The 15,389-nt window shown below is 34.4% G+C and overlaps 1 protein-coding gene across 1 annotated transcript; it reads right to left on the bottom strand.

Moving 5' to 3' along the window:
• Positions 1-11,172: 11,172 nt before the first annotated feature.
• On the bottom strand, positions 11,173-13,242 carry LOC136064966 (COP1-interacting protein 7-like). Its single transcript, XM_065767486.1, has 4 exons — positions 12,713-13,242; positions 11,893-12,072; positions 11,372-11,492; positions 11,173-11,289 (listed from the first exon to the last, which is right to left on the bottom strand). The coding sequence occupies exons 1-4, from the start codon at positions 12,769-12,771 to the stop codon at positions 11,188-11,190; spliced, it is 462 nt and encodes a 153-aa protein (XP_065623558.1). The 5' UTR covers positions 12,772-13,242; the 3' UTR covers positions 11,173-11,187.
• Between the last annotated feature and the right edge of the window lie 2,147 nt (positions 13,243-15,389).

Genomic DNA, 15,389 nt, shown 5'->3' with positions numbered 1-15,389 from the left:
CCCTGGGATTATTGAACGTAAATCTGTACTACATTTTTGTGTCATAATCATTAGTCATACTAAAGTAACTTTAGTGGAGCTCAATTGGTTTCCAAATCTATACCAAGGGATCCTTTTATTGCCAGCTTAAGTAGGGACCTATGTGTCCCCAACAATCCCCTCACACAACTTTACTTTTTATGAGATATATATTTATATCAACGTATAAAGTTTAGCCTGCCTAAAATTACACATGGCCCCTAAGATTTTTTAAAAAAAGATTAAGAAGACCCCTAAGAATTCCATAATTTCCATTTACCCAAAGAGACAATGCAAAAATAAATGATGGACAACTAGTCTATGAGGTGTGGATGAAGGTGATGTTAGGGACACAATGTGAAGGGTGTAAGATTATATTTAGGAACTCAGGAAGCATAAGATTGATCAGAAAATATTTTGCGTGGATGTTTGTTGTCCACAAATTTTCGAATGCACCAAAGTACCAAACATCATAAAATACAAAATATTATTTATTTAAAAATATTTTACCCTGAAACAAACAAAAAAAAAAAGGCTGTTGCATAGGCAGAGAAATTTTAGCAAAATTTAGTAAAATTTAGGAATTTCTTTTAGTAAATTTGTAAGAAGGGCCCCCAAGAATTCAATTGACCCAAACAGGGTATCCTAAAAATAAATAAAATGAACCATTTTAATCCCGTGACTCCTGGCCCTCCTTCCAAAAAATAGAAAATATGAACAGCTTATATATATTGTTTTCCACGTTTTTGCTTTTTTAACTTTTATGCAGCTAAGAATATTTTCTTCATTAGTAGAAATTTATGGAAAATTTTGACGTTCTGTAAATCATATGTCCCTAATTTATATACTAAATTTTGCAGCAATTTTCTTTTTAATAAGTTTTTACAATATTCATGTCTGAAAGTGTTCTCATTGTAGTAGAAAAATTAGGGACATATGATTTACAGAACGTCAAATTCCATTTTAAAAATAGTTCGTGTATATTGTTTTTATTTTTCATTCACATTTATATATTACAAAAAACTGAAGCGTAAAGTTTAATGTTACTGTGCTCACATTGAGCCACATCAACATCCATGTCATTATCCTTTTTCTTTCCAATTTTCCTATAATTGTTTTTTAACATTTACTTTTTTTTAATAATTGCACTTTCTCCAATCTTTTTCATGCCTTTATCTTTTCATCTCCCCACTACCCTCAACTTTAATGTCACTATTCATCTTCTCATTCATCTTCTTTTATTTTATCTATTCATATTCACATCATCTTCTATAAATTTGTTATTCTCTCTTCCGTTCTTTACATAGTTTTTCATCACAGAGAGGTGTCTCTTCATCTTTCTCTCCTTTACCTTTTCATTTCCCTACTACCCTCAACCTTAATGTCACTATTCATCTTTCCATTTATCTTCCTTTATTGTCTCTTCATATTCATACCATCTTCTATAAATTTGTTATTCTCTCTTCCATTCTTTGCATAGTTTTCCATTACATAAAAGTTGCTTCTCTCACTCTCTCTCTGATGTCGCGAAAGCCTGAAGAAGAGCACACACGATACTCTCTTGATGAAATAGAAACTAAACTGTTAGTTCCTGGGTAGTAAACCTCGAATCCACGAGGGGTTTCCCTGAATCCACAAGGAGATAAAACTGGAATCCACCAGAAAAGAAAATTGACAAAATGCCTGTGCTTATTGATAATAGTCTGATTTGCCTCTGACGGCTACAAAACATATAAATACTGAGCAAAAACGTTTAAAACCCTAATTCGCACTAATTAAGCGATTAGGTGACAAAATTACCGAATTTTACCAAAAATGGCAAAATTGAGTTAAACGCAGAATCATAAACTACTGACCTTAAGGGTCGTCCCAAAACAGACGGGACCTTATTCTGACTTTTAAACTAAAAGTTATTAAGGAAAAACAATATATACTATAAATAGCAAAAACATTGTTTTCAGGGCCTTAACGAAGGAATTTGCCTAAAATTTGGCGACATTCATGACGCATGAATTTGGATCAGAACGCCGTTTCCCTTCAACCTACCAAATTTCATGCAATTCCGACACTGTTACCTCTGATGGCTCCTACTGGCTCCCCCCTTTTATCTTGCGTTGTGACTTCCTGTGCCCTTGCTGCTCCAAGAAGGCATGTGATGTCTGTTCTACATCACTCTCTCTCTCTCTCTCTCTCTCTCTCTCTCTCTCTCTCTCTCTACACACACACACACTAATTTTTGGAGTATTTTTTTTTTCCTGCATCTCTGCTTAAGTTGATAAATTTTTGTGTTTGTTATAACTCTAAGTTGGGTTAGTATGATTTAGTTTTGTGTTTTAAGTTTTTATGTTCTTTTTTATTGTTAAATATTATACTATTGCGTTATAAAAAAAATTAAAAAGATAATTTATAAGAATATAATATATATTATTCTATTACATAACATGATTTGGGTAATTTGGTATTTACTACTATTATTATTATTATTATAATATTTTAATTTTTTAATCTTTTCATCTTATTTTATACAATATTTAGACTCAGACACATCCTCCATATAATTAAATTATTTATATTTTCTTTTTTTAATTAAACATATAATATTTTATTTAAATTTAAATAAATTAAATTGTACTCACTTTTTTTAACATTTATACTTTCTTCAACATTTTTCTTTCCCTTAATATTTTTATCTCCCACTATCCTCTCTCTTAATATCACTCTTCATCTTTCCCTTTATTTTGTTTCTTCTTATTGTTATCCTTTTAGTATAAATTTGGCATTCTCTTTTTCATTATATGCATAATTTTTATTCACAAAAAAACTTATTTCTCCCTCTTTCTCTCTCAATTTTTGGTGATATATATATATATATATATTGCATCTTTTCTTTAGGTTGAGAAATTTTTGTGTTTTTTAGAACTCTACTTTAGGTTGATGCGATTTAACTATGTTTTAAGGGTTTTTTTTTTTTTTTTTTTTCTCTCACTTTGGTAGTTAAATTTTATCATATTGCATTTTAAAGAATTAAAGATAGTATATAAGAATATAATATTATAACATTACATAATATGATTTAACTAATTTGGTATTTATTTAGAGATAATTAATTTGGTGTTTATTGTTATATCTTTTATTTTTACTTTTTTTCTTCTCATATTATTTTATTCAACATTATTATTATCATTATTTTTGTTGAATTAATATATTAGACTGTATATTTTTTAAAAGTCAATATATTAACTTGAAAGAAAATGAAAAACCAACTATTAACCAATAATAACTAAAACGATAATATTATCGCGCGCAATGCGCAGGTCTAAGACTAGTTTAATTAATAAAACAAACAAACAAACAAACAAAAAAAACTCTCTTCCATAAGAGTGGCTTTTGAAGGTGGCTTTGTGGAAGATAGCTGGGCAATTGCTTTCTCTCTGCTCTCTCTTTCTCATCCACTATACGTTTCTCTCTCCTCTATTGCTCTTCCACCTCCATTTACATAAGGTTCCAGCTCCACAGCCACATAGAATCTGATGAATCAAAAACTCAAACTAATTAAACATAAGGCTGAAGTAAATAAGTTAATCACAGGTTGTTGGTTTCCCAACTTTACTAGGTGCTAGTTAGGCATTATTACTGTGAAATTAACGAATGTGTTTATGGTTGGTGAGATTGAGAGTCAATCAAACCTTTGATTTTTTATTGTTGCACTTGCTAGGTTATCTTTCAAATCTGAATGATGTGTTATGTAATAAACTTTGTCCCAAAATTGAAATTGCATCTTTCATTGCAATCAAACTTATCAAACTGAAAATCTCTAAGACAACTCTAGATCTACGGTTCTACCCCCAGTGGCCATTAGGTTCACACAACTGGTATCAATATGGCTCTCACACTCAGAGATGTCAATCACAATCTAATTTTTGCCAATTTGTGCAATAATGCATTTGTAGCCTTCAATATGTAGCTGTTGAGGTTAGTTTCAATTTTTAAGTTATTTACTTCAGCCTTATGTTTAATTAGTTCAAGTTTTTGATTCATCAGATTCTATGTGGCTGTGGAGGTGAAACCTTATGAAAATGGAGGTGGAAGCGCAATGGAGAAGAGAGAAATGTGTACTGGATGAGAAAGAGAGAGCAGAGAGAAAAATATACCTATTTTTGGGATTAGAGATAGGTATGGAATGTTATAAATAAGGATAATAAATTAAATCCTTATTAAAATATCAGCATTAATGAGTGCATTTTTTTTATCGTTGGATCTATTAAAATCTAATAGTTTAGAAAAGTTGTAACTCTTTAAAGTTACACCTGTTAGGTGATCTTTTAAATCTGAATGATGTGTTATGTAATAAACTTTGTCCCAAAACTCTTTAGTTTTTAATGCATGTCCTTTCTACCAAAAAGAAAAGAGAAAAAAAAAAAAAAAAATCTTGGTCATATTTTCTATCAAAGGCACAGCTTTTAAGTTAGTATGTAAGAAAATGACAAATAGTTTTGTCAAATAATTGAAATTGCGTCTTTCATTGCAATAAAACTTATCCAACTGAAAATCTCTAAGACAACTCTAGATCTACGATTCTACCCACAATGGCCATTAGGTTCACACAACTGGTATCAATATGGCTCTCACACTCAGAGATGTCAATCACAATCTAATTTTTGCCAATTTGTGCAATAATGCATTTGCAGCCTTCAATATGTGGCTGTTGAGGTTAGTTTCAATTTTTAAGTTATTTACTTCAGCCTTATGTTTAATTAGTTCAAGTTTTTGATTCATTAGATTCTATGTAATAATGCATTTGCAGCCTTCAATATGTGGCTGTTGAGGTTAGTTTCAATTTTTAAGTTATTTACTTCAGCCTTATGTTTAATTAGTTCAAGTTTTTGATTCATTAGATTCTATGTGGCTGTGGAGTTGAAACCTTATGAAAATGGAGGTGGAAGCGCAATGGAGGAGAGAGAAATGTGTAGTGGATGAGAAAGAGAGAGCAGAGAGAAAAATATACCTATTTTTGGGATTAGAGATAGGTATGGAATGTTATAAATAAGGATAATAAATTAAATCCTATTAAAATATCAGCATTAATGAGTGCATTTTTTTTACCGTTGGATCTATTAAAATCTAATAGTTTAGAAAAGTTGTAACTCTTTAAAGTTACACCTGTTAGGTGATCTTTTAAATCTGAATGATGTGTTATGTAATAAACTTTGTCCCAAAACTCTTTAGTTTTTAATGCATGTCCTTTCTACCAAAAAGAAAAGAGAAAAAAAAAAAAAAAAATCTTGGTCATATTTTCTATCAAAGGCACAGCTTTTAAGTTAGTATGTAAGAAAATGACAAATAGTTTTGTCAAATAATTGAAATTGCGTCTTTCATTGCAATAAAACTTATCCAACTGAAAATCTCTAAGACAACTCTAGATCTACGATTCTACCCACAATGGCCATTAGGTTCACACAACTGGTATCAATATGGCTCTCACACTCAGAGATGTCAATCACAATCTAATTTTTGCCAATTTGTGCAATAATGCATTTGCAGCCTTCAATATGTGGCTGTTGAGGTTAGTTTCAATTTTTAAGTTATTTACTTCAGCCTTATGTTTAATTAGTTCAAGTTTTTGATTCATTAGATTCTATGTAATAATGCATTTGCAGCCTTCAATATGTGGCTGTTGAGGTTAGTTTCAATTTTTAAGTTATTTACTTCAGCCTTATGTTTAATTAGTTCAAGTTTTTGATTCATTAGATTCTATGTGGCTGTGGAGTTGAAACCTTATGAAAATGGAGGTGGAAGCGCAATGGAGGAGAGAGAAATGTGTAGTGGATGAGAAAGAGAGAGCAGAGAGAAAAATATACCTATTTTTGGGATTAGAGATAGGTATGGAATGTTATAAATAAGGATAATAAATTAAATTTTAGTATGTAAGAAAATGACAAATAGTTTTGTCAAATAATTGAAATTGCGTCTTTCATTGCAATAAAACTTATCCAACTGAAAATCAATAAGACAACTCTAGATCTACGGTTCTACCCCCAGTGGCCATTAGGTTCACACTGCTAGTATCAGTATGGCTCTCACACTCAGAGATGTCAATCACAATCTAATTTTTGCCAATTTGTGCAATAATGCATTTGCAGCCTTCAATATGTGGTTGTTGAGGTTAGTTTCAATTTTTAAGTTATTTACTTCAACCTTATGTTTAATTAGTTCGAGTTTTTGATTCAGCAGATTCTATGTGATTGTGGAGGTGAAACCTTATGAAAATGGAGGTGGAAGAGCAATGGAGGAGAGAGAAATGTGTAGTGGATGAGAAAGAGAGAGCAGAGAGAAAAATATACGTATTTTTGGGATTAGAGATAAGTATGGAATGTTATAAATAAGGATAATAAATTAAATCCTTATCAAAATATCAGCATTAATGAGTGCATTTTTTTTATCGTTGAATCTACTAAAATCCAATGGTTTAAAAAAGTTGTAATTCTTTAAAGTTATACCAAGCGTAACTTGAACCCATCTCTTAATTTTAAAGATGACATTGATTATAGTGATTTTCTAACCATTAGATTTCTAAGAAATTTACGGTTTAAAAAATGTGTAATTTTTGTAGAATTACACCAGGTGTAATTTGAACCCATATCTTTTCTCAAATTAATTAGGTTAGCTAATTTAAAAAGAAATTAATTTTAAAAATTACATTGATTATAGTGATTTTCTAACCATTAGATTTCTTAAAAATATACGGTTTAAAAAATGTATAATTTTTGTAGAGTTACACTAAGTGTAACTTGAACTCATCTGTATATATTGGCGTGATGAAGTTTTTTAGAAGAAAGTATACTTTGGGGTGAGTTGGCTTTTATTTTTTATGAACACAATCCTTGGTTCCTGACAATATGAGATTTAACTAAATTTTATATTATCAATCTGCCTGGTTATCGTTAGAAATTTGTGGAGAATATTAATCAACAATGCCATAGACGTCACACTGGTGGTGCTTAGCTGTAATTTTGACCATTGCATTGTTGCAGGATTTTCTGTAATTTAAGCCTAGCATTGGAGCTAGAGCATTCTCATCAAGTGTGTCAAATGCCAAATATTTGGCATTTGACACACCAAACTCTAAAAAACCACCTCCATCAAGTGTTTTAAATGCTATAATTTTTTGTATTGATGAACAGTGCGATCTCATATTTGAGACTGCATTGTTCACCAATTGTAAAACTTATAGTATTTTTTTATTCGGTGGGACATATTCTTTGTCTTTCTCATTTCCGTTTCTTCCTTGTCTCATCATTTCTCTGCTCTCTCTCTCCCTCTACTCAACGTCTCTACCTCCCTCTCCAATGAAACCCAGGTCAGAGCATCAAGCCAAGCCGATTTCTTTCTTTCTTTTTTTTTTTTTTTTTAATTTACTCAACGCTCTCTCTACTCTATCTTTCTCTTTCCTCTCTCACTTCTTTCTTCTCTCTTCTCTCTTTGTGCTTCACCGATGAGTGGGCTCCATCGATGATAGTGCTCCGACGATTGTGGGATGCCGATGGCTATGGTCCGGTGATTGTGGTCATGGATCATGGGTACAATGACTATGGTCCGGTGGTAGCGAAGGAGGTTATTTATTTATTTATTTTTATTTTTTATTTTTTTTGTTCTACTTGGTTCTTCTTGGGTTTGATTGGACTCCAATCGTGTGAGGCCGACACAAAATGAAGTGCTACGAAATCTTTGATTTGATTTTGGGTCTTGATTTGGTTTTGGGATTTTGGGTCTTGATTTGATTTACAGGTGCGAAGGAGGACGTCAAGTCATGCCATGGAAGAAGATGATGACGAGGAGGGAAGTGGTGTCCGTGTCCTGTGGGTTTTGGTTTAGCATGATGGGTCTACTAGTGGTGGCGATGGTGGAGGTTTTTTTTTTTGGCTATGGTTGGTGGTGGTAAGTGGATGTGGTGGTTGTGGGTGGATGTGGAGGTTTCTTTCTGCTGTGATTTTTTTTTTCTTTTTTTGTTAGTGGTGGTTGTGGTATGGGTGGTGGGTGGTTGGGTGGTGGGTTCTTGGTGGGTGGTTGGTAGTGTGGTGCAGGCAGCGCTAAGAAAAAGAGAGAGGCAGAGGAGAGAGAGACAGATGAGAGAGAGGAAAAATAAAAAATTATTGAAAAATAATAAAGAAATAATATTTAAATGAAATGGTAAAAAAAAAAATAGAAATTTTGATAAAGGTTGTATTGTAAAGTAGTATGTTATATGTTATAAAATTGGGTTTCGAGATGGTAAATGTTAAATTTTTTAGAAGTGTTGATGGGAATGCTCTTAGTGATGTAGCCCTAGGTAATTGTGAATGATAAAGCTTTGACTTTTTTTGCAATTGATGATGTCGTTCAATATATAAATTTGGTAAATCATCAGTGTCCTTGCTTTCAAGTGGATTTAGCGATGTGACATTCAAAAGCTATAATGGGCATGTGGAGAAAGATTCCTAGCAAAAGTATTTGTTACTGACCAAGACCCTAAGGGAGGATAGGACTGAGTTGTGCCAAAACATCCCCCCTATGAGTTAGGTTTTCTCTCCAGGTTTCCTTGGAAACTCTAGAGGTGAAAAAAGGAGCTTTTATAGCAAAAGGGCTGCCGTTAGGCAAACTATCTCTCCGCTCCAGCGGTAGAACAGGTTAGAGTGAAAAACACATGGAAGAGATCACAGAGGGATGCGCAGGACTAAAGCTATCGTTGAGAGAAGATGCGGAAGTGGAAATCAAAGGGCCATTGACAGAAGAAGGCCCAGTTCTCATCGGGAAGTTTTGTACAAAGCGAAGAATAAACCTGGAATCAGTGGCCAGGGTTCTGAAATCGGTGTGGAAGGCGAAACACAGTTTCGAAGTCAGCGACCTTGGCGAGAACAAGGTGATGTTCCTGTTCCAAACAACGGAGGACATGGAGCGAGTACTCTTGCTCTGCCCGTGGTCCTTTGACAAATATCTATTGATCCTCCACAAGTTGGTTCGTGGAGAGGCGGTGAAGGATATAAGGTTCGACAAGTCTCCCTTCTGGATCCAAATCCATGGGCTGCCCACAATGTGCCAAACGAAGGAAGTGGGAGAGAGTATCGGCGCAACCTTGGGAGAAGTGGTGAGAGTGGATGCGAACAGGAAAGGCTTCTGTTTGGGGAACTTTCTACGCATAAGAGTGCTCCTGGACATCTCCTTGCCGCTGTGTAGAGGTCGCAAAGTGCGCCTGGGTGAACATGGGCTGAAGTGGGTAGATCTCAAGTACGAGAGGCTCCCAATCTTCTGCTATCTGTGTGGGAAAGTGGACCATGATGAAAGGGAATGCTTGCATGGGCTCCAAAGCAAAAACACGCTGCGCCCAGAGGAGAAACAATTTGGCCAGTGGTTACGCGCGACGCCGGACAAGTTTCAAAAACCTCAAATGATAACAATGGGGTATGACGGTGCACCAAGTTCAGGGGGGATTGAGAAGGAGAAACCGGATGGCCGACGGGACAGCAAGAATGGGTCTTCGCTGACGATGATGACTCCGGGCAGCAACCAAGCGGGAAAAGCTGAAGAGGCGGGAATCCCAAGGCCTGACACAGCAAAAGTTGGTGTCCCACCAACTCATGTCAATATCAAATCTCCGGGGTTCACGCAGACTTTGAGTCCCGAGGTCCATATCCAGGCTCTTGATGCCGCAATTAATGAAAAGGAGCCAGTTTTCTCCTCTGCAACACGCAAAGAGGAGATTGGGACAGGGGAGATGAGCACGCAGTCCCTGGCTGACACAACTCGGGTAAAGAAGGAACCGGCTGGTGTAAGTGGGCCGGTAAAGGAAGCCCAACACCTTTTGGCCCCCCCTAGGCCTCATGAACTCTCTGTCATGACTGGGAGGCCGAATGATGTGGACTTGGGCCTGCCAAACCTTGGGCCAAAGTTCACTTTGGGGCCAACGTCCCCAACAATTTTAAAAACCCAAAACATGAGGAAGCCTAAAGGAAGTGGGCAGAAAGGAAACAAAGAAAACAAGGGCCCAATGGAGAAAGAAAGAATCACGGGTGAAATAAGAAGACATGCACAAGTTGACGTCCAAAGCAAGGAGACAATTATGGAGATTGATCACGTAGAGGTGGGAACAAAAAGGAGAGCGCGGTCTCCACTATCAGAACTAGATCATAAGGAAGGTAATGGAAAACGGGTTAGAGTGGAGGGGGAGGTAAAAGAGATGGGCAAACTCCTAGCACAATTTTTGGGATCGGCGGAGGCTGGCAACCAGCCCCGCCGGACGCAATGAATGCCATCAGTTGGAACTGTAGGGGGCTTGGGAACCCCCTAACAGTTAAAGCACTCCAAAAGGTGGTTTTGGAGAAAGATCCCACACTAGTCTTCCTCATGGAGACGAAGATGGATACTACGGAAATGGACAGTATAAAACGGAAGGTAGAAAGGATGCAAGGCCTGGTGGTGCCTAGCAATAAACGGGCTGGTGGTCTTGCTCTGCTGTGGAAAACCTCAATGCAGGTTGATATACTGACTTACTCCCCACGGCACATCGATGCAATAATAACTGAAGAACAGGGGAGAAAGAAATGGAGGTTTACTGGTTTCTATGGGCACCCAGAGACCGGAAAAAGGGAGGAGTCGTGGAAACTTATGGAAAGTCTCAGCCACAGGAGCGACTTACCGTGGGTTTGCATGGGGGATTATAATGAGATCATGCATGCCAAAGAAAAAGAAGGTGGTGGGGTACGGCCGGAGGGGCAGATGCGAGCTTTCCGGGAGGTGATCAACAAATGCCAACTGAGGGACTTGGGATATGTTGGCTCAGATTATACATGGAGTAGGAAGCTGGGGAGTCGAGGTTGGGTTAGGGAAAGATTAGATAGGGCGCTGGTATCATCGTCTTGGGTTGGGACCTTCCCAGCGGCGAGACTCTTCCATACTGCCACGTCGGTTTCGGACCATTGCATCTTGGTGCTCCAGGAAACAANAACTAACCACTAACTAATCTACTGTCCAATACAGAAATGCCACCTGGCTTCTACCTCTAACTGACTTCACTGCACAAAGGCTACTTGTAGCTTAGAATCACTATATACATAAACGACCTACAGTTTAAGTATTATATACAGTACTAACAGACTTGCTACTCTACTCTACATCACAATGTGGAATTACAATAAATCATCTAACAAAGAACACAAACATTAGTGCAACGTACACATATTCGTCCCTTGCTACAGTACCTTCAATGCTTTCTACAGGTTTGGCATGATAATCTTCTACCTGCCATGCAGAAAATAACTGAGATTGACCTTTCTTTGACAGCATGAAATTAGGAAAAAAACAGCTGATAGATTTTACTTACAGTATTCATCCCCATATCATTGTTGCCTTGAATTGCAATTGCCTCCTCAATCTGTAAGATCTCTGATTCTAGAGTGTAGACCCGTTCCAAGATCTCTGGAGTGCTCACAAACCGAACAAACCTATAGATTTCATAATATGTTAGTCTAACATGCAATGTTCTGTCTCCAATGTATTAACCTCGAACATTTTTTTTTTTGGGTAATTAAAGCTCAAAGTGAATAGCAACCTCGATAGTCACACGTCACATATCAGTATGATTACATTAGTTATTAATAAGAATGGTTTGGCAGGCTATATGGAAGCACTTTTGTTTTCATGAGAGAAAAGAACGCATATTTTTGCTTTTAAAAGAGAAATAAAGAGGATAAACTAGAGGATAAACTAATAGAATGAAATTCAAAAAATAGAAACTGTGCACCACTCATGTTAGTTCTAACCATAAGTTCCTGTAAGTGTCCACTTCTGAACACAAAATGTACAAGCAAACTTAAAACTAAGTTCAAACACAAAAGTAGATACCTTTCCACTGTGCCCTTTGTGAACCACATTGAGTCACTGCCAGGCTCAGGCTCTAAAACGATCGAATAACCCCCCTTGGCCATCTGCTCCTGTGCAGACTTCAAGTGGGCAAGAAATGGATTCAGCAAACCCGAAGCTATTTTTTCTTCCTTCCCATTTGCAGATATAACCAAATCACACCTAACAAAAATCCAAAATTAGTTTTGACATGGTAGAATTGCAAAGTTTCCAAGGAAATTTTTACATAGCAAAAACATATCACATGTCTCACAGAAACTAATAACACAGCTACACACAAAGAAATGTAAGTTCAAACTCATCCAAAATTTTAAATTCTATCCTCTATTCGCAATATTTTGAACACGTAGTGTCTTGTCAACTAATAAACCTTCAAATTTGACCAAACCTTATGGAACAAATTTCATAATTAAAGAAAAAAAAAAACCCCAACAAAAATTCGATACAAAACTAAACTACAAAGCACAGAGATTCTAATATTACTAAAAATAATAAAATTTAACTCGTAAGAAAAATGCAAAGTCAAAACTAAACTGGTAAAACAAAAAAAAAAAAAAAAATAGTAACAAGAATATTTATTTCTAAATTAAGAAGAAAAAAAGCTACAGAGAATTGGCAAAGCTATAAAGATAGAAACATCTAAATACGTAAAACACGACGACCCAGATCGCTAGAGAAACATTAGATTCATTATACTATTACTATATAAGCTATTGAATGAAAAATAAATCCAAATTTTAGTTGTTTGAGTTTGAAACACTCACTGTATAAATACTATAAGCTATTGATTCAAAGAGATTACCTGGTTCGAGTAGGAGTGAGCTGAAACAAAGCCGAGTCAAGCCGAGTCGAAGACTTCATTTTTCTTTAGACAAATTTGAAACCAAAAAAAAAAAAGAAAGAAAAGGAAACCCAAAATAGAAAGAAGTAAAAAGAGAAGCTGTGACTACTAAGGTTTCCTGGTTTCAGAGAAAAATCAAATGGCGGTTAAAAAAGTTGGATCAGAGAATTGGATAAAAGATTATCCTTCAAAAGCGGATTTAATTTTACTTCGAAATGAGAGATCTTTTTTTGTGTGTTTGTGTGCGTGTTGGTGTTTGTGTTTATATCTCAATGAAAAAGCTTCCGACAAAACCAAAAAAGAGGAAAGCCATAGCTAGCTCGTTAGCTCCGAAAGCCGAGCTAAGCTTTAATGGCCACCAAAGAGAGAGAGAGAGAGAGAGAGAGAGAGAATGGAACTGAGAGAGACAGAGTGTGTGAAAAAACAAAGGATTTGTAAAGAGACCATGAGAGAGTGTCATAGGATGCCAACGAGGGATGATTTTTTTTTCTTTATTTTTTATTTCTGAATTAAGAAAAAGACTACACTAGGTAGATTGCTTTTATTTTGACCTTTACAGCTCAGAAATTTGATTCTTGGCATTTTTGTTTCACTTAATTTTTCATATTGTACTTCCTCGTTTATCTCATTGATAATATTTTTTGAGGAACTATCTTCTTGGTAATAATTTGACTGATAAGTGTCCTCTTATCTAATTAGTAAAATTTCTTATGTTATCCAATAAAAGATTTATGATTTGAAGCTATACTAATTTTGTTATCAAAATAAAAGATGTGAGGTTTGAACGTTACCTCCTTTATTGCCAAATAAAATATCTAAAGCCTGTTTGGTTTGTATTTTCAAACATTATTTTTTAGTTTTTAAACAGCATTTCACGCATTTCAATATATTTTTTCATCCATACGTATTTCAAAAAACTACAAACAATAATTTTTAAACTACTCTACCAAACACCTCCCTAACCTTCCTTATTTTTTTTTTTAATAAAAAATTTGAAAAATATTAGTATTTGAAAAAATTAGATTATTAGTCGAGAAAGATGGCAGGCAAATATGAAAACAATTAAAATAAAATTTTTGAACATAAAGAATAAAGAAAAATGTTAACTAATGTTCTAATAGTATTTTTTATTGAATCATTTAAAAAAATTTATAAGAAAATAAAAAAAATTAATATTTTGACTATTTTTTCAATTTTTTATAAAAATTTTTCTAAAATTTTTTTAACAATTTTCTTAATGACACCGTTAACATCACCCAAGAATAAAATAAATAAACAAAAACTTAAATTTATTTTAAAGGCTAAAAATTGTACAAACCTAAAGGAAAATAGAAATAATAATATTGCTTCGTTGTCGCTGAATTTGGCCAGGAGTGGGAAATAATGGAAAAGGGAAGGGTATTTTTGGAAATAATGGAAGTGAGCTTGACGGTGACGGACATGACATCATGGGAAACAGACAGTAGTGTAACGGACAAAAATATCATACTGTTTCTAGTTGGATAACGATGTTCGAGAGCGTTTTGGTGAAATTACCAAAATGACCTGACCTGCTTTTCTCTCATTTAAGCAGTGTTTGGTAAAGTGGTTGAGGAATTGCTATAAGTTGCATCGGTGTCAACATTTATTTATTAATACAGTCAAAACCAATTAAAGACTTTTACTACCCAGTAGCCAATGAAGTTTCACGATTTACATTTGTGTCTCAATTTTCCAACATTCATTTTTTTTTTAATAATTAAATTTAAAGAGCCAAGGAAAACCATCTACACATTTTATTTTTGTTTTTTTTTTAATAGGGATATGAAGAAAAAAAAAACAATTATATTGAATTAATAGGAACAGATGTCACACTTGATCATTGTTTAAAGATAGATGTTGTATTCTTACCAAAAAAAAGAAAAGAAAAAGATAGATGTTGTATTTTCTAACCTTTTTTAATATATATATATATATATATGAGCAAAATTTAGGTACAGTACTTAGATGCTATGTATTAGGTTCCTATTTTAAGATTCTGTAATGTAAATTTTTTTTCATGAGATAAAAGTGTATTTTCTAAGTAAATAATTACATGACTGAATTTTAAAATGAAAAATTAAGAAACAGCACCAAAGTTATATACTTAAATTTTTTCCTTTATATATATTGTAAATCCTAATCCACATGAAGAATAGGTCTATTGTGGTGACAACTGACAACCAAAATAGTATTAGATACTTATTAATTCCAATAATTCAATGGAAGAGCCAACCAGCTGACTAATTGAATGAGATCATTTTGGAGTCAAGGTGTCAAGTTGCTAACACCACTTTGCAATATTTTTCGCCTAACTATATAGTTTTCTTTTAAAACTTGGCAAGAGAAAGATATCTCAATTCTTTCATTTCTATTTTCACTGCACCTATAACTTACGTCAAAGGCCACTTCTTTCTTTTAATGTAATCATAGATATCGTTGTTGATCTTAGACACTTACAAAAATAAACTAAAATAAAATAACTTTTTGCAATTCTACACGTATACTTATTTTTATTTTCAAGTTTTACATGTATTTTCTGGCATAAGAAATTGTGGAGAACGCCAAGTTACATAATAAAAAATAAAAAAAAGTGAAGTAAATAAATATTATATACCGA

Source organism: Quercus suber, unplaced genomic scaffold (assembly GCF_002906115.3).
Source record: "Quercus suber isolate HL8 unplaced genomic scaffold, Cork oak 2.0 scaffold_812, whole genome shotgun sequence".
NCBI classification, from domain to species: Eukaryota; Viridiplantae; Streptophyta; class Magnoliopsida; order Fagales; family Fagaceae; genus Quercus; species Quercus suber.
The sequence above is the reverse complement of the archived record's forward strand: the minus strand, read 5'-3'. Positions and strand labels throughout refer to the sequence as shown.